Raw genomic sequence first — 21,819 nt, forward strand, 5'->3', positions numbered from 1 at the left:
GTCAATCTTGTTAAAAGTAAAACGTTGCCGACGCGTTGGTCAGAAAACTTTTTACATCTATGGAATTCAGGTATTCGGAGCTCTATAAGAACTTATTCCTGTCTGACAATATAATTCAGAAAATTTACATGAATAGATAAATGGTCAAACGGGCAATTTGTAAAAATGTTTCTCAAGTTTCTATGTTAACCTTTTTTGACACATCGCTGATCACAAAATTCACTGCTCAATCAATGAAACATTAGCAGTTTATGACATTACCCGTTTATGTAATGTAAATAAAAACAAAAAATCTTACACTATCTTCCTTATTTCTTCCTTTTAGGATTGAACTATAGTAAAAACCTTTAAGAGCAGCTATTTAGAAAATAACCATCTATTTGTAACATTGAAACACAAAAGACTTTCATACAATTCCCTTATCCAGTATATAGTAGGTATTTAGGTATTAATAGTAGAAATATTAAGTTCATAGGTTTATATATGTTTGTATCTTGAATACTTTTTGATCATTAAAGCCTTGATGATTTCAAATTATGCCACTAGTAACTCTATTTTAAAATCAAGATATCAGAAGTAGCAATCGAATCAATTACGATAATAGTAAACCAAGTTCTTAAAGTAATAAATTAAAAGGGTAAATATCAAATTAAATAAAAAATAGTTGCAAATCATTTATTTAGCTATCCATTAGGACATAAGGTTCTCAGTACAGGTAGGACCCTCTGCACCCGCAGCCGCAGCTGCCGGCGATGGAAACCTCGCCACCAGCCGGCACAATGCCTCCGAACTCCACGGCACCCAGGATCGGCACCTGACCGGCGACCAGGGTGGTACCAGCAACCGGCAGCTGACCAGCAACCGCTACGTCGCCGACACCTTCACCGCCGTAGGCTGCGCCGTAAGTCAGCGGCGCCGCAAGAGCGGGCCCAGCGAGACCGTAAGCACCGTTAGCGCCGTAAGCGCCGTACGCGCCGTAGCCGCCGTAAGCACCGGCCATACCGGGGCCGTACGCTCCACCGCAGCACTGGCTGAGCACATTCTGAAAAATTGAAAATTTACTTATTTGATCTTTATCTGATTCAGTCCCTAGTATAATTTATAGAATTATATACTATAATAGTGAACGGTATATAAAGTTTTTAGTTCGGTATACAAAGTTATCGTTATGGGTTACTTGGCACAAGCATAAACATTTTGTAGAAAAGAAGTATTTAACTACGGTCCTTTATTGTAGCCAGCATAAATTGCTTATCAACAATACTAAAAAAATCAAATATACTATACTACGACAATATACACACCGCCATCTAGTCCCAAAGTAAGCGTAGCTTGTGTTATGGGTACTGAGATAACTGATGAATATTTTTATGAATAATATACATAAATACTTAAAATATACATATAAACACCCAGACACCGAAAAACATTCATGTTCATCACACAACCATTTTCTAGTTGGGGGAATCGAACCCACGGCCTTGGACTCGGAAAGCAGGGTCGCTGCCCACTGCGCTAATCGGCCGTATCAAAATATGTAGCATTGTGTTCTTCGGGTGATCAAATTGATGATGAGGTCCCGGATGACTTCATCATTAGGTTAACTTGACTGAATGTTGCTTTCTGATGAAAAAGGTTTTCATTAATATACACCAGTCCACTGCTGGACTAAAGACCTCTCCCAACGGGAGGTTTTGTCGCATCGCAGTAGATGGCAGTAGTAACAGTACAGAGGACGTGGCTGCTCCCTCTCCAAAATATGCCCTTAGTCGCCTCGTACGACACCCGCGGGAAGAGGTGGCATAGTGACAACCGTATTCTGATCTGCCGTCACCACACGGCATAAGTTATAATAAAAATTTGTTTTGGTGTCTGAAGGAAATGTTCAAGAAGAATTTTAACGTTCCTAACAAGAGTTTCATGTCTTACCTGCACCAGGCAAGCCTGGACGCAGAGCAGGAGAACAGCGAAGGAGTTCATGTTGTATTTTGTGTACTGTACAGAGACGAGGATACAATGATGTTGCTGAACTCGTCTGTGCTTTTATACCTATAATAATCGTATTTCGTACTGCTATATGTGGAATTTTGTATTTCGAAAAGGTTCCAAACGTGCTTATCAGAGCATTGTAGAATATAACTTTTTATAATGGTTTAAAAGGGTTGCGATTTTTTTCTAAGATTTTTCGTGCAAGTCTATGGAAATACATGTGTCGTATCTCCGTCGTAAAAATGTAAACTCGTATAGGTCACGTCCTACTAAAGGTTTTATTTTACATAACAATTTCTAACACTTGATAAGTTTAATTCCTATTGTATAAAAGCCTAGTTTTTTAAACTCTTAACCATTCTCAAGTTCAACCTGAAGAATAAACAATCCAAAATGGTATTCAAAGCAGTACTTTTCGTCTGCGCTCAGGCGCTTATGCTGCAGGTAAGTTACAACCATTTTTGTTCTTTCCTCAATCAGTTAAATCGTTTTTGGTTCTACGATTATTTTCGACTGTACATCACTGTAAAAAAAAAAATTAAAGAGTTGTTATTGTTTGCAGTCCATCTCCGGACAGTGCATCGGCGCCGGCTGGGGAGCTGCGCCTTACGCCGGCACTTGGGCAGGCGCTCCCTTCGGTTCTGCCGGTTTCTGCGGCGCTGAGCTGATCGCCACTCCCGCTTTCTCCGGCGGCGCTCTCCCAGTCGCCAGCGCCTCCGCTATCCCACCGAACGGAGTTTCCGTGCTGTCAGAGAATGCTTATTGCGGAGAGCTCGCCGTCCGCGGCGCTCTGCCTTTCTTGGGAACTGTGGGCCTAGAGGGCGCCCTGCCAACTGCTGGTGCTGGTGCGGTCGCGTATGGTTGCGGCAACGGAGAAGTCGCTATGTTGAGCGAAGACATTGGTGCTGCTGGTTTCGCCGGTGCCGGTATCGGCCCCTTCGGTTACGGTAACGGCTACGGATACGGCTACAATGGTCTGGCCGGAACCACCATCGACCGCGTGGGATGCGGGTGCGGACGTGCCGGCTTCTACTAAGAAGGGCGAAGATGATGTTCGTAAAAAACTGGATAATAAATTGTGTATTATCATTTGAATATTTTTTTTCCTTTTATGTCTCAAACTTAATTCACAAGACGTTGCCATTTTGGTATAAAACATACCTAAAGTTTTACGGAACAGAATGCAATAGTGTTATTCGTATTATTTTACGCATTCAATTTTTTATTGAAAATTTATGTTTTAATAGGTAATAGGTAAAACTCACTTATATAGTAAGTACCAAATTAGTAGAGTAGCTTATCGTTGAATTACGCCGTAATGTGGATGCACCAGCCAAAGACAAAAAATCCTACCTTCTCTTTTAACTTTTGATAGAAACCAGCTCCTCCACCAACTCGGATTTTATAGAGGCCAGTTGGACATATCAGGATAATATCGATATTATAGGCTACTAAATCAACTTACTATAATTAGCTGTTGCCCTTTTTCTTTGCGTTCTGGAGGTTTTTCTATTCCCAGGCTACAAATAATAGACAATGCGAAGTTCATCAATATTAGTTAAGCTGAAAAGCCGTCCATAAATAACGAAGGTTATAGTTTTTAATTCCGTGGAAACGGTTCCCGGTTACTATTTCGGGATGAAAGCTTAACAATGTAGTTCGCTCTATGAGATATAAGCAATATATATATTTATAGTGGATTTAAAACCCGAGATATCGATATGATTCTAATATTTATTTTGATTGTAATTTCATTTGTCAAATTCTCCATAATTGATTTATCATGACACATTATGGTCTATATAATACTCGGGGCACTGAGCCAACAACAAACACTCCGAAGATAAAATCGGTACGATAGGAGCGACAATACAGAGCAACATCAGAACTTACAAAAACCTGCACTTTAGAGTTCACCACAGACGAATGGACTCATTTTATATCTATTTGTTTTGTAGTTTAAGAATCTACATGTTGATGTGTGATGAACATAAATGTTTTTCAGCGTCTGCATGTTTATCTGTATATTATAAGTATTTATGTGTATTATATTCATAAAAATATTCATCCGCTATCTTAGTACACACACAAGCTACGCTTCCTTTGGGGCTAGATGGCGATGTGTGTATTGTCGTAGTATATTTATTTATCTTTTATTTGATACCAACCTTCGGTCATTTTCACGCCATATTTAATTGGTAAATATTTTCTCGTTACAATTTAGTGCCCGCATATAAAAAAACACAAAATATATTCAAAGCGCAAAACATTTTATTGGTATTTTCTCCAACGTCAACAAAGTTTGCGTTTAAAGTTATTATGGTAAATATTACCAAAAAAATTTTTGGGAAATTCTGCGAAATAGAGGGTTTTTGAATAATTCATAAGGCGCATATTTTCTTTAGTTTAATCTAAATTAAAATTATATCTTATCTATTTAATACTTTGACCTGGCTTTCAACTGTAATGAAATTCACTGAATAAAATGATTTGAAAACGGAAGAATCCTTCCGTTTTTTTATTATCCGTTTGGTTCAACCTTCTTCGATATCGCCGAGGATAAGGACATAGGGCACTTTGTATCCCGAAAATGCACAGGCGTACATTTTTTTATGAGGGGATGTTTAAATATCGATCCCCAAAACAATCTTGTTTAATTTGTGGCTGCCTGTAAGGCTTCTGAACGGATTTAAGTGGAATTTTCCACTTAAATGATATTCATCTAATTTTTTCATCCCAAACAATAGGTTCCCTTCGGGATAGGAGATGAAAAATTGTCGATTTTACATCATAACTCTGTAACATCTAAACGATCTTAATTAATTATTTATATTGGAAACAAAGAGACATCAGTTAAGCTTTGCCTAAATTTTACTAAGATTTGTAAAACATCATTGGAAATACCAAACTGTTCAGGAGAGGGCAGCAACCCAATGGTTTAAGACTTAATGTTACTTAATACATAAACATATCTCAAAATAACAGTTTCCCTGACCGATTTCGACCACTGTTATCAATCTCCAGTGGGATGTTCAAACTACTGAGATACAATAGTGGTTTTAAACATGGTTAAAAAGCACTCTCTATTCTCTCACTCACATAGACAGATGAGAGTGTCGATCGAGAGAGATCAGTAGATCCGACAAGACCGGTAAGAGATCAGGCGCAGGACCGACAGCCTCCGAGGCACGGGAGTGAATCACCGCCATTTTCCAAACTCTACTAAGAATTCTTGATAGAAAAACCCTAAATTTTGTAGTCCGACCCGTGGATCAAACCCAGGACCTCTTGATCTGCAGCATAACAAATAGGCCAACGAGGTCTCTATATTTTATTATAATGACACTTCAAGGCAAAATGGTAGATATTTTATTGATTAACCTGCATACGAGATCATTAAGAGTGCGATGTTGACTCTTCGAATGCTGACCCGACCTAGGCCAAATTCTCGTTCAACCCTCCAATTTAAAATTTAAACACAAAAAGGCAGGGTTCAGGGGCTGCTTTCGATTCGCTGCGGCCAAGATCTGGAATAATCTTCCTCCTCCGTTCCGTACATGTGATAATATTCTCGGCGAAATAGTATTTAAACACAAGCTAAAAAATTTATACCTTAACTTACAAATTGAAGCAGCGAGATTTGTCTATGCAAAATGAGTACTGTTTGGAATTATGTATATGTTATGTATTTATTTTTTTGTTTTTTCTACAATTTCATTTCATTTTATTTTCATTTTATTTTTTTATTTTTTAATTACTTTTATTTACCTACTTGTTTAATTTAAGTTTGCGTTAGTTTTAGTTTTATTGGCTCTCTTTTACAGTTTATTTGGATTTTTATTTTTTCTTTTATTTAAATTTCTTTCTTAAATTTACTCGGGCGTCGCGGTTGTTTGCTCAGTCGGATACTGGTGCAGACTGAAAATCAGCGCTGAGCATTGTTGCTAATGCACAGCATAAGCCTGAGTTTGCGGCCATTTGCCATATTGTTAATATTAATGGATGATTCTTTTAGTTATTAATCTTGTATTAGCAATAGTGTATGGCAATAAAGGATTTTTATTATTTATTATTATTATTTAATTTTGGTCAACCACCCATTTACTGGTCACAGGCAACTTTACTTACGACTATTATTGGTGCTGATACTAGGCAACAAATCTCTCGATTATTATAAGAACTGATTTATTATAGAAAATGAAAAATAAAATCGGTAAGGTGAAACGGATGAAAACTGGCACAAAGATACTCGTAGCTAACATTCTAGAGACAGGCATTGAAACTGGGTATCCAGGAAACGCAAGGGAGTATCGTTTGAACGACTTCACAACACAAATCGTGAGAAACTTTTACGTAGCTTGGAGATATAAATTGCATAATTTTAATCACGGGCAAAACACTGTTCCCCTTCTATGGGATTATTTTAAACCCTTAACAAACAAGGACTTATTCGCGGGCAACAACTAGACATATTATCATAGAATTTTAGATTACTGGACTGTTTTTTTAGTTGATAATGTATGGTGCGACGTTATTAAATCAGTGAAATACCCGCTTTGCCACTTATAGCCTTGTAGATATAATAATAAAAATAATAAGTCATTGTTTGATACGTGATTTTTATGAGATTTCGTTTGTATGTCAGTAATACGAAAATCATTTCATAAAGCAAAAAAATTAAAAACATACCTCATAAATTTATTTTAAATTAAAAAATATATTAACACATTGATAAGCACGTTTTTTTAGGCTTTCGAAATGCAATTAGTATAAAAACACAGACGAATACAGTGTGATTATTGTATCCTCTGTGCAATACACAAACTACAACATGAACTCTTTCGCTATTCTCCTGCTCTGCCTCCAGGCTTGCTTGGTGCAGGTAAGTTCCTACAAGGGAACTTTCCCTTATTATTCATTTCCCATGTTACGGATTTATTTTTGCTTTGATAAAACAACGAGTATCTAGAATGATATGTTTACTTATATAATATTTCTATGTTTTAGAATGCATTCAGCCAGTGTTGCGGCGGAGCGTACGGCCCCGGTATGGCCGGTGCTTACGGCGGCTACGGCGCGTACGGTGCGTACGGCTCTAACGGTGCTTACGGTCTCGCCGGGTCAGGACTTGCGTCACCGCTCGCTTATGGCGCAGCCTACGGCGGCGAAGGTGTCGGTGACGTAGCGGTCGCCGGTCAGCTCCCGGTAGCTGGTACCACCCTTGTCGCCGGACAGGTGCCGATCCTGGGCGCCGTGGAGTTCGGAGGCATCGTGCCGGCCGGCGGCGAGGTGTCCATCGCCGGAAGCTGCGGCTGCGGCTGCAGAGGGTCCTACCTTTACTGAAAAACTTACGCCGAACAAATTGCCAAATAAATGCATTATAACATCAGTTTCTTGCATATCTCAATTCATTCATTTAAGTACATTTTATGACTATTGAAAACATCATGATTTTATTGGTGGTTATAAAGCAGCCTTATCCATCTACATCTATACTTCAGTGCTAATATTATAAAGAGAAAAGATTTTTTTTTTTGTTTGTTGGCTCCGTAGTTGTAATTTATTTAAAAAAAAATTGGAGTCCCTTAAGAAAACTGCGTTAATGTAACCCGAAGTAGCAAAATTGTGCATACAAAATTTATTACTTGACGTGCTATGTGAATAAAGTACTACTTCTACAACTATTATTAAAGTAATCATTATTACCTATAAATGAAACCGTGAGGAATTAAATCTGACTGTTATAGTTACGGTGCATTAGCAGCTCTTGTGTTCTTAAACATTATTATATCGCCGGTAGAAACAAAAGTAGGTTACATATCGCAATATTAATTCTTATTTCAAAGTGTGTTATGGAGCCCAATTATTTATTAAATACAAAATTTGGAATTAATCAACACCAGCGTCGGTTGAGCTACTTCAAGTAAAATCATATTGCTTATTAATAATAATAATGTACAAACTTATTAAGCAATTAACAATTCTATTATAAAAGTTACATATCAATATTATGTTTTTAAAACTTTTACTGAAACTGGATAATTTACATCTATTGGGTTAGTAGTAAGTGGGGTCATTATTACTAGCCATTATTAAAATCACTATTTATTTAATTATTATTAGCTTATTATTAATTATTAGCTGTAAATTATATAGAACTGATATCATGAAACACACCCATTTTACACAATTATTATATACTAGCTATTCCCCATGTTAGCTCCCTCTTTAATTTATGGTGGCAGTAAAATTTTATTAACATTACAATGTTTAAGAACCGCGTACTCATATACGTAAAATCGACTCCTGTGCACTTTTCGTTATGTGCATCCAAAATACCATTATGTAAAAGGCAAGGCATCAATTCATCTGCATAGCATATATAGTTCGAGGTTTCTTATCTCGAAGCAAGGTATGTTCATTTTTATCAATAGTAACACAAAATCGGCAACTAGCAATAAAATAACTACTCTATGTTACGGAAACGTCCAGGTAACGCAGCTGATTGAGCAAGGCTCAACACAAAACAAATATAGAGGCCACGAATTGCGATTAGGCAATTCCTTAATAAATGTTTTGATTGTGGACGTTGTTACGAACGAGAGTTGTTTCGAACAATGGCGAGAGTCACGTCCTCCCGCTGGAAGCATTCGGCTAGTCAGCGATCGCAGAAAAAATTGGATAGCTTAGCTGGTTTAAATACGAAACAATCGTCTTGCTAATAAAATTGATTTTTTGGAAAGAATTAAATTGAAATTATGACTTAAAATGGCGATTGGAAATCACCCATTAATTATTTATTTAATAATTTGGACGTAAAATTCGTTATTTCAGATTATCTATAGCAGATAGCAATCGGCATGCCGATGCCCGTTACGCGTAACCATGTTTTGCCTTAACCTAAAAACAATCAACGCGGCTGAAGAAGCACTTCCAAAACTATCGACTGTAAGTGACGGCGTACGTACGACATTGCAATTTGCATTTTTTTGCAATTTTTATTTTATGCAGTTTATTTCTAGGAGTCTTCGGATACAGTATATATATTACAATTTATATATATTTTTTATACTTATACGTATTCCAATATAAATAAGTACCAACATAAAAATTAAAAAACCAAAATACTCAATAAGGTCTACATTTATATTTTTATTATTTCATCCCAAAGTTTTAGTAAATAACTAAGCAAAACGTTCTTAATATTTTCGTTACTGGTATCATTGTTACTTTTTTATTTCGAGAAAAATTTACTGAATCGTGTAAAGCGGATAACAATCTAGTCAGAAATGTTCAAGTAAAAAACAGTGTTCAAGTAAAAAAATACTGTTTTCGCTGTAAGAAGTTCTTTACCTAAAAGTGTAATCTTATAAAGTAAACAATCTAGTTAATAAAAATGATAAAATCTTATTGCTCACAATATTTTTTTGAATGATGCACTTTTGTCTTCGGTGAATAGATTTCCATAAACTTTATGAGTTCTCAAACTAACTATGCTCAAAAGTTACGGAGCTCTGATTTCATCCAAGTTAAATTCAAATAATATTTCTCAAACACACCAATTTCTCAAAATTTTCTTAGAACATGCCAGTTTCTTTATTTAGCAAGAAAAGCTCCAATTAAAATTCGTTGAAACTAACTTCAAATAACTAATTTTAAATATCTGAAAATAAAATATATGGGTTGAATTTTCAGAGCACGAAATCAAAATAATGACAAACGCTTTTCCGGAAAAGTAAATTGCAAACAGTGTTCTGATTTTTATTGAACTATGATCGTAACCTTGAACTACTCCTAATTCTCACTTTGTGAGAATTCTTGTCAATGCTTTTGTTATTTTAATGGAAAGGTGAACAATGCTACGACACAAATGCATTCTGTAGACAGATACAATTTCCATGTTAGAGCATAAGCTGTCAGAAGTCAGAACTAAACACTGTAATTTATGGAGCTAAGCTTAAGAACCATCACAAACCGATAAAACATCGTTAGGGTATGACAAAGAATAAAAATCAAAATATACAATTTTCTTCAATGCAGTTTATTGTTCAGTTTATACAAACAACATCGCAGCTTCTCAGTAGAAGCCGGCACGTCCGCACCCGCAACCCGTGCGGCCGACGGCGGCTCCAGCCAGACCGTCGTAGCCATAGCCGTAACCATTACCGAAAGAGCCGATGGCTGCTCCAGCCAGACCATTGTAGCCGTAACCGTAACCGTTACCGAATGGGCCGATAGCGGCACCGGCGATACCAGCAGCACCGATATCCTCGCTCAACATAGCGACCTCTCCGTTGCCGCAACCGTACGCGACCGCACCGGCACCAGCAGTTGGCAGGGCGCCCTCTAGGCCCACAGTTCCCAAGAACGGCAGAGCACCGCGTACGGCGAGCTCTCCGCAATAAGCGTTCTCAGACAGCACGGAAACTCCGTTCGGTGGGATAGCGGAGGCGCTGGCCACTGGGAGAGCGCCGCCAGAGAAAGCGGGAGTGGCGATCAGCTCAGCGCCGCAGAGACCGTTAGCGCCAAAGGGAGCGCCTGCCCAATTGCCGGCGTAAGGCGCGGCACCCCAGCCGGCGCCGATGCACTGTCCGGAGATGGACTGTAGGGAATAACATGATTAAATAATTATTTTTCTTTAATACTAATTCAGAATAATGTCGTTGCAATGAAACATTTTAATGCAGAAGGTAAGTTCTGAACTAAAGTTGGAAAGAACTGAAATTGTTTAAAGTTTAACTTACCTGCAGCATAAGCGCCTGAGCGCATACGATAAGTACGCGTACGGCTTTGAAGACCATTTTGGATTGATTATTCTTTAGGTTGAACTCGAGAATGATTTTAAAGTGGAAAGACAAGCCTTTTATACAAACGGAATAAAACTTATCAGTCGATAGAAATTCTTATGTAATTAAAAATACCCTAGTTACCTTATTGATGGGACGTGACTTTGATGAGATTGCTTTTGTACGTCAAAAGTAAGACATACAGCATAAAATGTTTCCTCACACTAGATTAGTGGTGACTTTCGAAATAGTCAATTCTGCATATACTCGTAGCCGCTGGTATAAAAGCATCAAGGAGTGAAGCACCCTCATTGTATCCTCGGTCTCTGTACAATACACACTACAACATGAACTCCTTCGCTGTTCTGATGCTCTGCGTCCAGGCCTGCTTAGTGCAGGTAGGTTCCTACTGGAAATTATATATTTATTGGTTGTTTACTCATATTACTGTTTCATTGATATTTTGTTTGTATCCCCCGTTGCAAAAACTTGACGTGTGTCTGTGTGCTTATTGCTTCCCAACGGATGAACCGATTTGCATTTAGTTTTTTGGTCTGGTTGAAAGGTGAATAAGTCGGGAGTGTTCTAAGATAAGTTTGATGAAAATGGCCACCACCACAAAATGGCGAATTATTTATTTTTTCACAACTCTTTCAATATGGGTATCAAATGAAAAGGCTAGACTAGTGGAATACAATACACTATGACACATTTCTAATCCAATATGGCCACTGCAATATAACACTAAGGATAGAAAGAATATTTGAGTGTACGGTTTTTTTAATTCCCAATTAAATTTGTATATCCACGATTAAGTAGTTTATTCTTTATATCTATGATTTTTAATCTTATTTTAATTCTGTTTCAGAATGTGTTCAGCCAGTGTTGCGGCGGAGCTTACGGCCCGGGTCTTGCCGGTGCTTACGGCGGCTATGGCGCGTACGGCGCATACGGCGCTAACGGTGCTTACGGTCTCGCCGGGCCCGCTCTCGCCGCGCCGCTCGCTTACGGCGCAGCCTACGGCGGCGAAGGTGTCGGTGACGTAGCGGTCGCCGGACAGCTGCCGGTCGCTGGTACCACCCTGGTCGCCGGACAGGTGCCGATCCTGGGCGCCGTGGAGTTCGGAGGCATCGTGCCGGCCGGCGGCGAGGTGTCCATCGCTGGCAGCTGCGGCTGCGGATGCAGAGGATCCTACCTCTACTGAATATCTAATGCTAAATTGATTGAGAAATAAATGCATTTCATCACCATTTTTTATATACTTCAATCACTTTACTACATGAAACCCGGGTAATTAATCTCATTGAAAACTCTTCAAAATTAACGATACTGTTTGTATAATTTTAATAACGAATTGGTAAACGGGTTGGTGTAGCCCTGTGGGTAGGAGCTCGACTTCACTTTCGGGGGGCCGGGTTCAAATGCAAGCACCTCCAACTTTTGCAAGTTATGTGCGTTTTAAGTAAGTAAAATATCATTTGCTTCAACAACTTGTTTGTGAAGGAAAACATCGTGAGGAAACTTGCATGCCTGAGAGTTCTACATAATGTTCTCAAAGGTGTTTGGAGCCCACCAATCCGCACTGGGCCTGCGTGGTGGACTACGGCCTTGACCCCTTTTCACTGTGGGAGGAGACCCGTGCCCTGTAGTGGGCCGGTAAAGACTTGATCAGAATAATGTTAACGGCATAATCATCAACATAATGTTGATGATTATGCCGTTAACAACATTATTCTGATGAAATAATGAAATTTTAACACAGTATAAAACAAAGTCGCTCCCGCCCTTGGTAGACTTACGTCCGTTTTCAACGACGAGCAAGGCGTAAATAAGTAACGCCTAATCTAAGGTGATTCGTAGGCATACATTAACCGTTCGCCAATAGTTACTACCTAAGCTTTGGTGATTTTTTTTTAATTTATGCAATGCCTAGGTTTAGTGTAAACGAGCAATAGTTCTTTTATACTGCGCATCGGATTTTAATACACTTTCAGCAATAGATGATGAATATGAGAGTGATTCAAGAGGAAGTTTTATATAAAGTGAAACTGGAGTAGGCCCCTGTGCCGAGTATTAAAGTGATCAAAAGTTTGAAATACCTAGTAAATCATTGAAACTTCAAGATCTACGAGTAAGTCGTTAGTTGAAATATGTTGAAAAACGTTTCATCGCTATCTTCTATCTACCTATTTAATATAATTAAGCAAAACCTAATTAATAGCAGCATAAAGAAGTTTGTTTGTTTTTTGGTATATATGAGACTACCAGTTGATACGATTAAAGAAAGGATTTACTGTGGAAGGCTAGACTTTATAGCTGTACACTGCATCCAGTGGTCTTCTCAATCTGAAATATCTTCGATCTCTTCCGTTGATCGAAGATATTTTGGGAACTCTATTATTTTGGCCGCGCATCACGCTGGTATGGAAGTCCATACTACGCGTATCTCGAACATTACATTCAGCACCTTTTCCTGGAAAGAATATTTTTGATGATTTAACCCCCCCCCCCCCATGAATTTTAACCTGTCAAATATAAAACGACTTTAATGCTTTAATTAATTTGTATTATCAGTTTAGTTTTGCTTACATTTGGTGTAGATCTGATCAATAGGATTTGAGATTGCTGTCTGATATATTTATGAGTATGAGCGAATGTAAGGAGCTTTCTTGGTTACCTTCTGCATAACTAACTATGCGATTTCGATTATTTTATAACGATTACTATTCTTGTTATTGAAAGGTGGTGTGACTGACGGATAACAAATTTTCATGAAAACTTTCAAAGCCCAAGATTTAGTGACTTGGGTCAACGTTGCTTACCCGGCCCTATTGATTTATAACTAATTGGTTCTGCTACTATGTCACACATTCGCGAGTATTTACAGTCATTTGCGATAAAGAATTAAAAGTATAATAGGTAAGATGAAGCAGTAGTAGGGCGGTAAATCCCAGGACGGTCATTTGCGATAGGCAATATTTAGGTGATTTTATAGGTTTTTCAACCGACTTAAAGAAAAGGAGAAGGTTCTCAATTTGATGGTCTACTGTTTTTTTTGTATATTTGTTACTCGTCAAGTATAATCCGATTTTGATCAGAGGTGATGCCATTTTAATTTTGTGCAGATTTATTGAAGGAATTCTGGAGAAATCGAGGGACCTCTTCCAGCTATAGTAGTTTGAGTAAGTATTTCTTAATGAAACTTGTGCATCTTCTTTCGATAAGTACCATATGGCCATGTGGAACTAAGGATGAAGACCATGAATGGCCAACGTAACTATACAATAATTAGTATTACATGGGTTGCGCTTCGATTATGGTATATGGCTGCTAAGCAATTTATGTTCATCACAATAAAAAAGCTGATAGTGAAGTGGGATAACTCCTCAACCATTTACACCCCGGCCTCGGGTAGAGCAATATCTTGTAAAGGGTTATAAGCAGCTGAAATTTGACTATTATAACTTAGATAATTGCAAAATTACACATTTACAAGCGTGATTTTTTTTACAAAAAAGAACCGACATTCTTTAACAATTAATAAGCAAAGTATAGGTATTTCTGTGTCCGCCAAAATAGAGTAAAACAAAGGACAAAATATACTTCAATGCAGTTTATTGTTCAGTTTATAAAAATTATATCATCGCCGCTTCTCAGTAGATGCCGGCACGTCCGCAACCGCAGCCCGAGCGGCCCATTGCGCCTCCAGCCAGACCGTTGTAGCCGTATCCGTAACCGTAACCGTTACCGAAGGGGCCGATAGCGGCACCAGCGATACCAGCAGCACCAATGTCCTCGGTCAACATAGCGACCTCTCCGTTGCCGCAACCGTACGCGACCGCACCGGCACCAGCAGTGGGCAGGGCGCCCTCCAGACCCACAGTTCCCAAGAACGGCAGAGCGCCGCGGACGGCGAGCTCTCCGCAATAAGCGTTCTCAGATAGCACGGAAACTCCGTTGGGTGGGATAGCGGAGGCGCTGGCCACTGGGAGAGCGCCGCCGGAGAAAGCGGGAGTGGCGATCAGCTCAGCGCCACAGAGACCTGCAGCACCGAAGGGAGCGCCTGCCCAAGTGCCGGCGTAAGGCGCGGCGCCCCAGCCGGCGCCGATGCACTGTCCGGAGATGCACTGCAAACAATAACACAATATTTAGCTTTTACACTTCTCATGATCTTAAAATCGTAGTTTAGGACATGTATACGCTAAAACTCAATTTATTGCACTTGTGCATAAAAGTACATAGTTATAATTGGCTTTCTGGCTCTGAGTTTTAGTATTGTTGATTATATTAAGGCATAAATGATTTTGTATAATTTTTTTTTTATTTACAATATTTTACTTCCTCGCAATGAAACAGTGCCAAATTACGGATTTCATACCTCGTCACAACTCAACAAAATCGAATGAAAAGGCTTGACTAGCGGATTACTATGCACTATGTTGGTATTGCTGAAAGCATTTTAATTTACGATGAATATATGATTTAAATGGATAGAGATATAAGAAGATTGGTATTAAAGAAAGTTTCCATAAAAATGAAGAAATTAGAAATCCATTTTTCAAATATTTGTCTTGACTGCACCGATGCGAAAACAATAATTTTAGGTTTTAAGTTAGGTATTTAAATTTTTTACAACCGCATAACTTTATTATTATTATTAAATTTAAAAACAAATCTATATATGGGACTATTTCCCGAAAATAAAGAATTATTATTATTATGATAGCGTACGAAGACGAGGCACATAATATTATCTCTTTCTAAAAAATACAAAAAATTTGCTATTGAAATTTACCTCCATCACAAGAGCTTGAGCGCAGACGAAAAGTACGGCGTTGAACATTTTGAAATGTTTCTTTCTCGGGGATTAACTTGAGAGTAATTCCAAAGAGAGAAAAACAGTGTTTTATATCATGTAAACTGAAGAAATTCAATATCACTTTAGAGTATTGTGAAAGGGACGTGACTTTGCTGAGGTATTTTTTGTATGTCAGTAATACAATATTATTCAAAAGCTGATAAACTTTCTTTATACAAAACAAGGCACGTTGTCTACTATTTTGAAACTATTATATGCACTTTAAAATGCAATTTATATAAAAGCAGGGACGATATTAGTACCCTCATTGTATCCTCGTCTCTGTACAAAACAAACACTCCAAACATGAACTCCTTCGCTTTTCTCCTGATCTGTGTCCAGGCTTGCTTGGTGCAGGTACGTTCCTTCTCTACATCATTACTATTTTGTTATTTACTCATATTAAAGATTCTTTAATTTTTGTTTTTATTATTTATATTATTTGGAGTATCAATTGACATATTTTTATTCCTATTTCAGAATGTGTTCAGCCAGTGCTGCGGTGGAGCGTACGGCCCCGGTCTGGCCGGTGCTTACGGCGGCTACGGCGCGTACGGTGCGTACGGCGCTAACGGTGCTTACAGTCTCGCCGGGCCCGGACTCGCGGTGCCGCTCGCTTACGGTGCAGCTTACGGCGGCGAAGGTGTCGGTGACGTAGCGGTCGCCGGTGAGCTGCCGGTCGCTGGTACCACACTGGTCGCCGGACAGGTGCCGATTCTGGGTGCCGTTGAGTTCGGAGGCATCGTGCCAGCCGGCGGCGAGGTGTCCATCGCCGGCAGCTGCGGCTGCGGCTGCAGAGGATCCTACCTCTACTGAGCTTATGCCAGACACATTGTCAAATAAATGAATATTATAATTATCCTTTTTTTATTTTTCTTTAAGGCGCACATATAACCTTAAAGGTGTCACAAAATTATTGAAATAATTAGCAGTGGCATGCATTGGGTTTCTTACCAGGGTATGCAAACACCAGGAAAATTGCATAAAACGGCACAAATTCTCTTTCTTTTCGAGTTATTTATCAATTTTAGGGTATGCATTGCTTTTGTGCATGTATGGAGTGCACGCCACTGGCTGTGGGTACTTATAAAATTAAAAATGTCTTCAATTGTTATTAATATACTAATGTCATTGGTACCTCCTATAAGTAAACCCAGAGTAATCAATCCCATCTATCAAATTACATTTAAATCCTTTCGCGTGATGCGTGAACTGACTTACACGAAAATAAATACTGTTTTTAGTCCGATTGCTCTTTCACCTTCGAAACAAGCAATCCGACCTATTTGTTTCCCGCTCCGTTTCAGCCAATCTATACTAAGTATTTTCTATTATTTTTCTATTTGTAGTTCCTAATATGCAGACATTCGATAATATTATTGAAGTACAATTTCTTTCAACATATTTCAACTAACCAATTGGTCTTGCAGTTCCAATTATTTATTTTATTTTGATTTTTATTTTATTAATAGGAAGCCAACGGTATACAATAATTACATATTCATAAAAGAAAGAAAAAATACCCTTAGCTAAGGACTAACATTACCTCTTTAATATTTCCAATCGAAAATGATCTTCCCAAGAAACTACTCTAGTATCTAAACCTTCCTTTTAATTCACTGTATCTATTGCTAAAAACTGCATTGAAATCCGTTGCGTATTGTAAAAAATCTAAGCGTACCAGGGGCGGATTACGTGTGACGAGTGGCCTAGCAGAAACACAAATAAGTCGAGATTCCGGGTACGCAAAAACGAGGATTTAGCATTCGTCAGTCTCAGCTCCTATTGCGAGCAAACAATAAGTAATCGTTAAAGGAACAGTAGATATCGCATTGTTAGTTGAGTTGTACGCAGAATCCAGAAAATTTCTTTGAAATGTTTGATTCAGTACTAGCGGTAAAGCCCGCATGTTTTACGTGGCAAACTTTATGCATTCTGATCTTATGAAAATTAAGCTTAATTTGCTAAACTCCCCGAAACGCAGGAGAATCTGTATGGTGTAATTTATAATTTCTTCAATCCTTATACTCCACACCATCTTCGGCAACGTTCCTCTACACCCGTTTCGGAGCATCCTCAATTAAAATTTGAAAGTTTGTTTGAAGTCTCGATTATAGAGTGCCCCTTAAAAATTAAATTCAAAATTTCTACAGTACAGAATTTGAAGTGTTACAGTTTTATTACTAGGATAGATTGTGCTACACATTACAATTTACAACACCTAGATTTACCACCTAAACACTAAAATAAGCACTAAAATAAGCCAGTAGAAACTCGCTAAATAATTATTATATAGATATCAACAATTAATTTCAGAGCTCAAAAATTCAAAATCGCACTTAAATCCATGTCACTGATATTATTATAGCATCAGTTTAAAAGTGGATACCCATCGATTCAGGTTACACAAAATTTTATTTATTCTTGAACTTAAGTTTAAGAATAAAATTAATAATGTTTTGTAATTAAATAAATGATATGTAACCTATTGATATAATATTCAGTAATTATTACTACGTTCCTGGGAAGGAAAAAGTCTTTTATTTTTATTTTTGTTAGTAATAATTGACGGACCGAGAAGATTTCTACAAAATGCCACCCTGTGTCTATCTGTGTGACGGCCAATTGGCGCAGTGGACAGCGACCCTGCTTTCTGAGTCAATGCTGTGGGTTCGATTCCCACAACTGGAAAATGTTTGTGCGGTAAACATGAATGTGTTCAGTGTCTAGGTGTTTATTTGTATATAATAAGTATTTATGTATATTATTTATAAAAATTATTCATCAGCCATCTTAGTGTATTAATTTGAGGCGTCATTTGCTTGTAATTACACCGGCAACCACGCCCTTCCGCCCGACCGGAACACAGCATTGCAACTATACTGCTTAGCGGCAGAAATAAGAGTAGCGATTGAAGTTCGCGGACGAGTTCTGTCACAAAAAGCTCCACTACAACTAAAAGTTGCAAGGGATCATCGTCGTTAGACAAACAGATACTGTTGCCTCGAATATAACCTATTTAAGTTAAGCTATTTTGTAAAGAAAACTAAGAATTAATCATTTTTAAATAAAGTTCGTTTCGAGTGTAACTAAGCTGCAATATGCAGATTAGATTAGATGGGAGTATTTTAATAAAAAATACTTTAATATATTCAATTTTATATCAGTTTATTTGTTCGGAAAAGTTATCTCAATAATTACTCAGTAACGGTAACCACCTCTGCATCCGCATCCGCAGCTTCCAGAAATGGTAACGGTGCCAGAGGCTGGCACAATGCCTCCGAATTCAACAGCACCTAAGATTGGCACCTCTCCATCGACAATGGTAGTTCCAACGACTGGCATTTGACCAATGACCTCTACATCACCGACACCTTCACCGCCGTAGCCTGCATCGTATGCGAGTGGACCGGCGAGACCCAAACCGTAAGCCCCGCCAAATCCATAACCAGCAAGACCAAGGCCGTAGGAAGTACCGAAACCGTAAGCACCGCCAAATCCAGAACCAATGAGACCACGGCCATAAGTAGTACCCAAACCGTAAGTGCCGCCACATCCAGAACCAATAAGACCATAGCCGTAAGAAGTACCTAGACCGTAAGCACCACCAAATCCAGACCCAGTGAGACCAATGCCGTAGGAATTGCCCAGACCGTAGGCACCGTTAAAGCCGTTTGCTGATCCGATACCCCCACGGAGGCACTGGCTGTAGACATTCTGAAAGACAAAGAAACAAACTTTTCAATTTCCTTCGAACTATTAAACTTGGTCGTGTCAAAGATAATCGAGTTTAATCGAGAAACTTTACTGAGAAATGGAAATCAAATTAACAAACATAATTAAATTAGGTTATTAATAATATTGGTGGCTGGGAGGCTTAGGGATAAGTACATCCTAAAAACGCAACAGTGCGGATCTACTGGTCTATTGACTTGAATTAGTATCAGAAAGACTATCTATACTAGATAGGGGCAAAGCGGAGAATAACTTTTAATTTACAAGTGAATATATAAAGCAACCGAATAATTAAAGTTTTTACCAATAGAATGAATACTACTTAATTAATTATAAGTATAAACACAAGGAACATGAATGAAGCTGTAGCTGTAGTTGGTATCAAAAATTTAGGTAGCTTATAAAAGTAAAATAAAAAAATACCTGAACCAAGCAAGCTTGGAAGCAAATGATCAAGAAAGCGAACGCTGACATCTTGTAGTAGGTATTTGTGAATGTATTTGTGGAAGTCGGGAATGCAATGATTGACCTAAAACGGTCCATGCTTTTATAACAATTGCCATTATCTCTTAAACTTAGGCTTAGTTTGAGCTGCTTTTGTTTCGAAATCATCCCATACGTGCCTATCGTTGTGTTTTCTTAAAGATATCACACACTTTAGTTATAATTCACACGGTTCTACCTATTTACAAGTTACGCGGGTAATCAAACCTATGAATGAAAACCTATGATATGAAGCGGTGATAGCCTTGTGGTTAATGCTTCGACCTTTTGGAGCTACCGTCTTCGATCTACTTCGTACTTCGCGTATGCAAATGCCTGGCTAAGCTACGGTATCCTATTATAGGGAAATAGTACAGAGGTACATCAACTTTTTGTACTACAAAAAAATGCGTTCGTATTATAAAAAATATTAAAAACACGGAAAGCTGTGCGCCTCATTTTAAATCGTTAAAAATTTTGACCGTGCCTTGTATATACATACTAGAAACATGCAAATTTGTAAGAAAACATCCCGAATTTAAAAAAAAACTCCAAGACATGCCCCGGCAGGATACATTGGGGCGCATGCGCAAACACAACTTGGTCCTACCGCCATCTAAATTAAAAATACACAGCACCGGCCCAAACCCCATGTGCGCCGAAATTTACAAGAAAATCCCGGAACATATAAAAGAAAAAGAAAGTATAAACTTAATTACAAAATCCTTAAAACATTACTTGCTGGAGAAAGCTTATATAAAATAAATGACTTCCTAAATGAGAATATTTAATATTGACAATAATAAGTCCGCCTCTCAATCTGGTCACAGCGCCCTCACAGGGTTCCATTTCAAATGTAAACCGTAGATTGACATTCTTTTTGAAAAATATGACAATTATGTAATCTATATGACATTGTAATGGACTTGTAATTGAATAAATAAATAAATAAATAAATCTTCACTTGTAACTTTTGGAGATATGTGTGCTTTTAACCGACAACCTTTAAAATGGTGGAGGTTATTAATTAGGATGTGATTTATGTTACGTGATTTAATATTTTTAAAATAAATAAAAATACTACCGCAAAAATTTTAATATTTATCTAGTCTATGTACTTATAATAAATCTGTAATGTGTCAAATTCTGTACATTGAATATAAAAATTTGTTTTAGATGGCGCTCTATTGGTCTGTCTCATGGCCGCGCATCACGCTGAAACTACTGAATGAATTCAAATGAAACTTTGTATGATTTAAGTTCATACTACGAGGTCGGACATTGGAAAACTTTATATCGCGAAATTCAGCTCAGTTTTTGCGAGAGCAGATGAAAGTTTTAGACGATTTTACGCCATAACTCCGTCAAATGTTATTTTTTTACTGAATATGTTGTACTATAAGTTTTTAATTACCTTAATTTCATGTAGGTCTGATGACAACGAGTGGAGGTAGAGGACAGAACTCCTGAACGGACGAAAGCAAACCCCTCACTTAAGGCTTAACGATTCTGAATACATAAAGCGTTGCAACGTTTAGTGTTAGGACTAAATAAAAAATGATACAAATTTTCTTGGTAAACTTTATATTAGCCTTACATAAGAAATAAATTAACAATGCGATTTCGATTCATCCTTTAACGATTACTATTCTTTGTTAGTGATAGGAGCTAAGACTAATTGCTACCGAAATATCTTTCAAACTTCCAAATACAGGCAACCATCCATTTACTGACGTGGGTCAACGCTGGTTACCCGGCGCTATCGAGTAATATTTAATGATGCTGTTAAGCCATACATTATTAATTCAGTCATTTGTTATAGGGAATTCGAAGTGTTTTAAATAAGGCAAAAGGGGAGTAGGTCCTCAGGACGGGAATTTGCGATTGGAAATGTTTACGTAATTGAAGGTTTTTAAATAGTGGGTAAATAAAGCTTCAAGAGGAAGAACACATATATTTTATTTGACG

General features: G+C 38.0%; 8 protein-coding genes across 8 annotated transcripts; 4 read left to right on the forward strand and 4 right to left on the reverse strand.

Moving 5' to 3' along the window:
* Nucleotides 1–661: 661 nt before the first annotated feature.
* On the reverse strand, nucleotides 662–2,061 carry LOC120625371 (chorion class A protein Ld2/Ld41-like). The gene is made up of 2 exons (XM_039892412.1): nucleotides 1,930–2,061; nucleotides 662–1,042 (listed from the first exon to the last, which is right to left on the reverse strand). Exons 1-2 carry the CDS (start codon nucleotides 1,978–1,980, stop codon nucleotides 707–709), a joined length of 387 nt encoding a protein of 128 aa, XP_039748346.1. The 5' UTR covers nucleotides 1,981–2,061; the 3' UTR covers nucleotides 662–706.
* A 220-nt stretch (nucleotides 2,062–2,281) lies between these two features.
* On the forward strand, nucleotides 2,282–3,084 carry LOC120625372 (chorion class B protein M3A5-like). The gene is made up of 2 exons (XM_039892413.1): nucleotides 2,282–2,433; nucleotides 2,552–3,084. Exons 1-2 carry the CDS (start codon nucleotides 2,383–2,385, stop codon nucleotides 3,023–3,025), a joined length of 525 nt encoding a protein of 174 aa, XP_039748347.1. The 5' UTR covers nucleotides 2,282–2,382; the 3' UTR covers nucleotides 3,026–3,084.
* A 3,712-nt stretch (nucleotides 3,085–6,796) lies between these two features.
* LOC120625125 (chorion class A protein Ld2/Ld41-like) lies at nucleotides 6,797–7,378 on the forward strand. The gene is made up of 2 exons (XM_039892065.1): nucleotides 6,797–6,871; nucleotides 6,997–7,378. Exons 1-2 carry the CDS (start codon nucleotides 6,821–6,823, stop codon nucleotides 7,330–7,332), a joined length of 387 nt encoding a protein of 128 aa, XP_039747999.1. The 5' UTR covers nucleotides 6,797–6,820; the 3' UTR covers nucleotides 7,333–7,378.
* Nucleotides 7,379–10,009: 2,631 nt separating this feature from the next.
* LOC120625297 (chorion class B protein M2807-like) lies at nucleotides 10,010–10,823 on the reverse strand. The gene is made up of 2 exons (XM_039892318.1): nucleotides 10,734–10,823; nucleotides 10,010–10,591 (listed from the first exon to the last, which is right to left on the reverse strand). The coding sequence occupies exons 1-2, from the start codon at nucleotides 10,788–10,790 to the stop codon at nucleotides 10,067–10,069; spliced, it is 582 nt and encodes a 193-aa protein (XP_039748252.1). The 5' UTR covers nucleotides 10,791–10,823; the 3' UTR covers nucleotides 10,010–10,066.
* Nucleotides 10,824–11,047: 224 nt separating this feature from the next.
* Nucleotides 11,048–12,025, forward strand: LOC120625293 (chorion class A protein Ld2/Ld41-like). Its single transcript, XM_039892314.1, has 2 exons — nucleotides 11,048–11,173; nucleotides 11,644–12,025. The coding sequence occupies exons 1-2, from the start codon at nucleotides 11,123–11,125 to the stop codon at nucleotides 11,977–11,979; spliced, it is 387 nt and encodes a 128-aa protein (XP_039748248.1). The 5' UTR covers nucleotides 11,048–11,122; the 3' UTR covers nucleotides 11,980–12,025.
* Nucleotides 12,026–14,373: 2,348 nt separating this feature from the next.
* On the reverse strand, nucleotides 14,374–15,694 carry LOC120625291 (chorion class B protein PC10-like). The gene is made up of 2 exons (XM_039892312.1): nucleotides 15,571–15,694; nucleotides 14,374–14,902 (listed from the first exon to the last, which is right to left on the reverse strand). The coding sequence occupies exons 1-2, from the start codon at nucleotides 15,616–15,618 to the stop codon at nucleotides 14,429–14,431; spliced, it is 522 nt and encodes a 173-aa protein (XP_039748246.1). The 5' UTR covers nucleotides 15,619–15,694; the 3' UTR covers nucleotides 14,374–14,428.
* A 172-nt stretch (nucleotides 15,695–15,866) lies between these two features.
* LOC120625288 (chorion class A protein Ld2/Ld41-like) lies at nucleotides 15,867–16,492 on the forward strand. Its single transcript, XM_039892309.1, has 2 exons — nucleotides 15,867–15,990; nucleotides 16,114–16,492. The coding sequence occupies exons 1-2, from the start codon at nucleotides 15,940–15,942 to the stop codon at nucleotides 16,447–16,449; spliced, it is 387 nt and encodes a 128-aa protein (XP_039748243.1). The 5' UTR covers nucleotides 15,867–15,939; the 3' UTR covers nucleotides 16,450–16,492.
* Nucleotides 16,493–18,780: 2,288 nt separating this feature from the next.
* Nucleotides 18,781–19,884, reverse strand: LOC120625287 (chorion class A protein L11-like). The gene is made up of 2 exons (XM_039892308.1): nucleotides 19,792–19,884; nucleotides 18,781–19,350 (listed from the first exon to the last, which is right to left on the reverse strand). The coding sequence occupies exons 1-2, from the start codon at nucleotides 19,840–19,842 to the stop codon at nucleotides 18,835–18,837; spliced, it is 567 nt and encodes a 188-aa protein (XP_039748242.1). The 5' UTR covers nucleotides 19,843–19,884; the 3' UTR covers nucleotides 18,781–18,834.
* Nucleotides 19,885–21,819: the final 1,935 nt, after the last annotated feature.

Source organism: Pararge aegeria, chromosome 7, assembly GCF_905163445.1.
Source record: "Pararge aegeria chromosome 7, ilParAegt1.1, whole genome shotgun sequence".
Lineage (NCBI taxonomy): Eukaryota > Metazoa > Arthropoda > Insecta > Lepidoptera > Nymphalidae > Pararge > Pararge aegeria.

Bases quoted from the DNA above. Each gene is read 5' to 3' on its own strand.
- LOC120625371 (XM_039892412.1), bottom strand. From the start codon at position 1,980: ATGAACTCCTTCGCTGTTCTCCTGCTCTGCGTCCAGGCTTGCCTGGTG. The intron at 1,043-1,929 runs GTAAGACATGAA...TCAATTTTTCAG, and splicing joins TCCAGGCTTGCCTGGTGCAG to AATGTGCTCAGCCAGTGCTG.
- LOC120625372 (XM_039892413.1), top strand. From the start codon at position 2,383: ATGGTATTCAAAGCAGTACTTTTCGTCTGCGCTCAGGCGCTTATGCTG. The intron at 2,434-2,551 runs GTAAGTTACAAC...TATTGTTTGCAG, and splicing joins CTCAGGCGCTTATGCTGCAG to TCCATCTCCGGACAGTGCAT.
- LOC120625125 (XM_039892065.1), top strand. From the start codon at position 6,821: ATGAACTCTTTCGCTATTCTCCTGCTCTGCCTCCAGGCTTGCTTGGTG. The intron at 6,872-6,996 runs GTAAGTTCCTAC...TCTATGTTTTAG, and splicing joins TCCAGGCTTGCTTGGTGCAG to AATGCATTCAGCCAGTGTTG.
- LOC120625297 (XM_039892318.1), bottom strand. From the start codon at position 10,790: ATGGTCTTCAAAGCCGTACGCGTACTTATCGTATGCGCTCAGGCGCTT. The intron at 10,592-10,733 runs GTAAGTTAAACT...TATTCCCTACAG, and splicing joins CTCAGGCGCTTATGCTGCAG to TCCATCTCCGGACAGTGCAT.
- LOC120625293 (XM_039892314.1), top strand. From the start codon at position 11,123: ATGAACTCCTTCGCTGTTCTGATGCTCTGCGTCCAGGCCTGCTTAGTG. The intron at 11,174-11,643 runs GTAGGTTCCTAC...ATTCTGTTTCAG, and splicing joins TCCAGGCCTGCTTAGTGCAG to AATGTGTTCAGCCAGTGTTG.
- LOC120625291 (XM_039892312.1), bottom strand. From the start codon at position 15,618: ATGTTCAACGCCGTACTTTTCGTCTGCGCTCAAGCTCTTGTGATGGAG. The intron at 14,903-15,570 runs GTAAATTTCAAT...TATTGTTTGCAG, and splicing joins CTCAAGCTCTTGTGATGGAG to TGCATCTCCGGACAGTGCAT.
- LOC120625288 (XM_039892309.1), top strand. From the start codon at position 15,940: ATGAACTCCTTCGCTTTTCTCCTGATCTGTGTCCAGGCTTGCTTGGTG. The intron at 15,991-16,113 runs GTACGTTCCTTC...TTCCTATTTCAG, and splicing joins TCCAGGCTTGCTTGGTGCAG to AATGTGTTCAGCCAGTGCTG.
- LOC120625287 (XM_039892308.1), bottom strand. From the start codon at position 19,842: ATGTCAGCGTTCGCTTTCTTGATCATTTGCTTCCAAGCTTGCTTGGTT. The intron at 19,351-19,791 runs GTATTTTTTTAT...TTTGTCTTTCAG, and splicing joins TCCAAGCTTGCTTGGTTCAG to AATGTCTACAGCCAGTGCCT.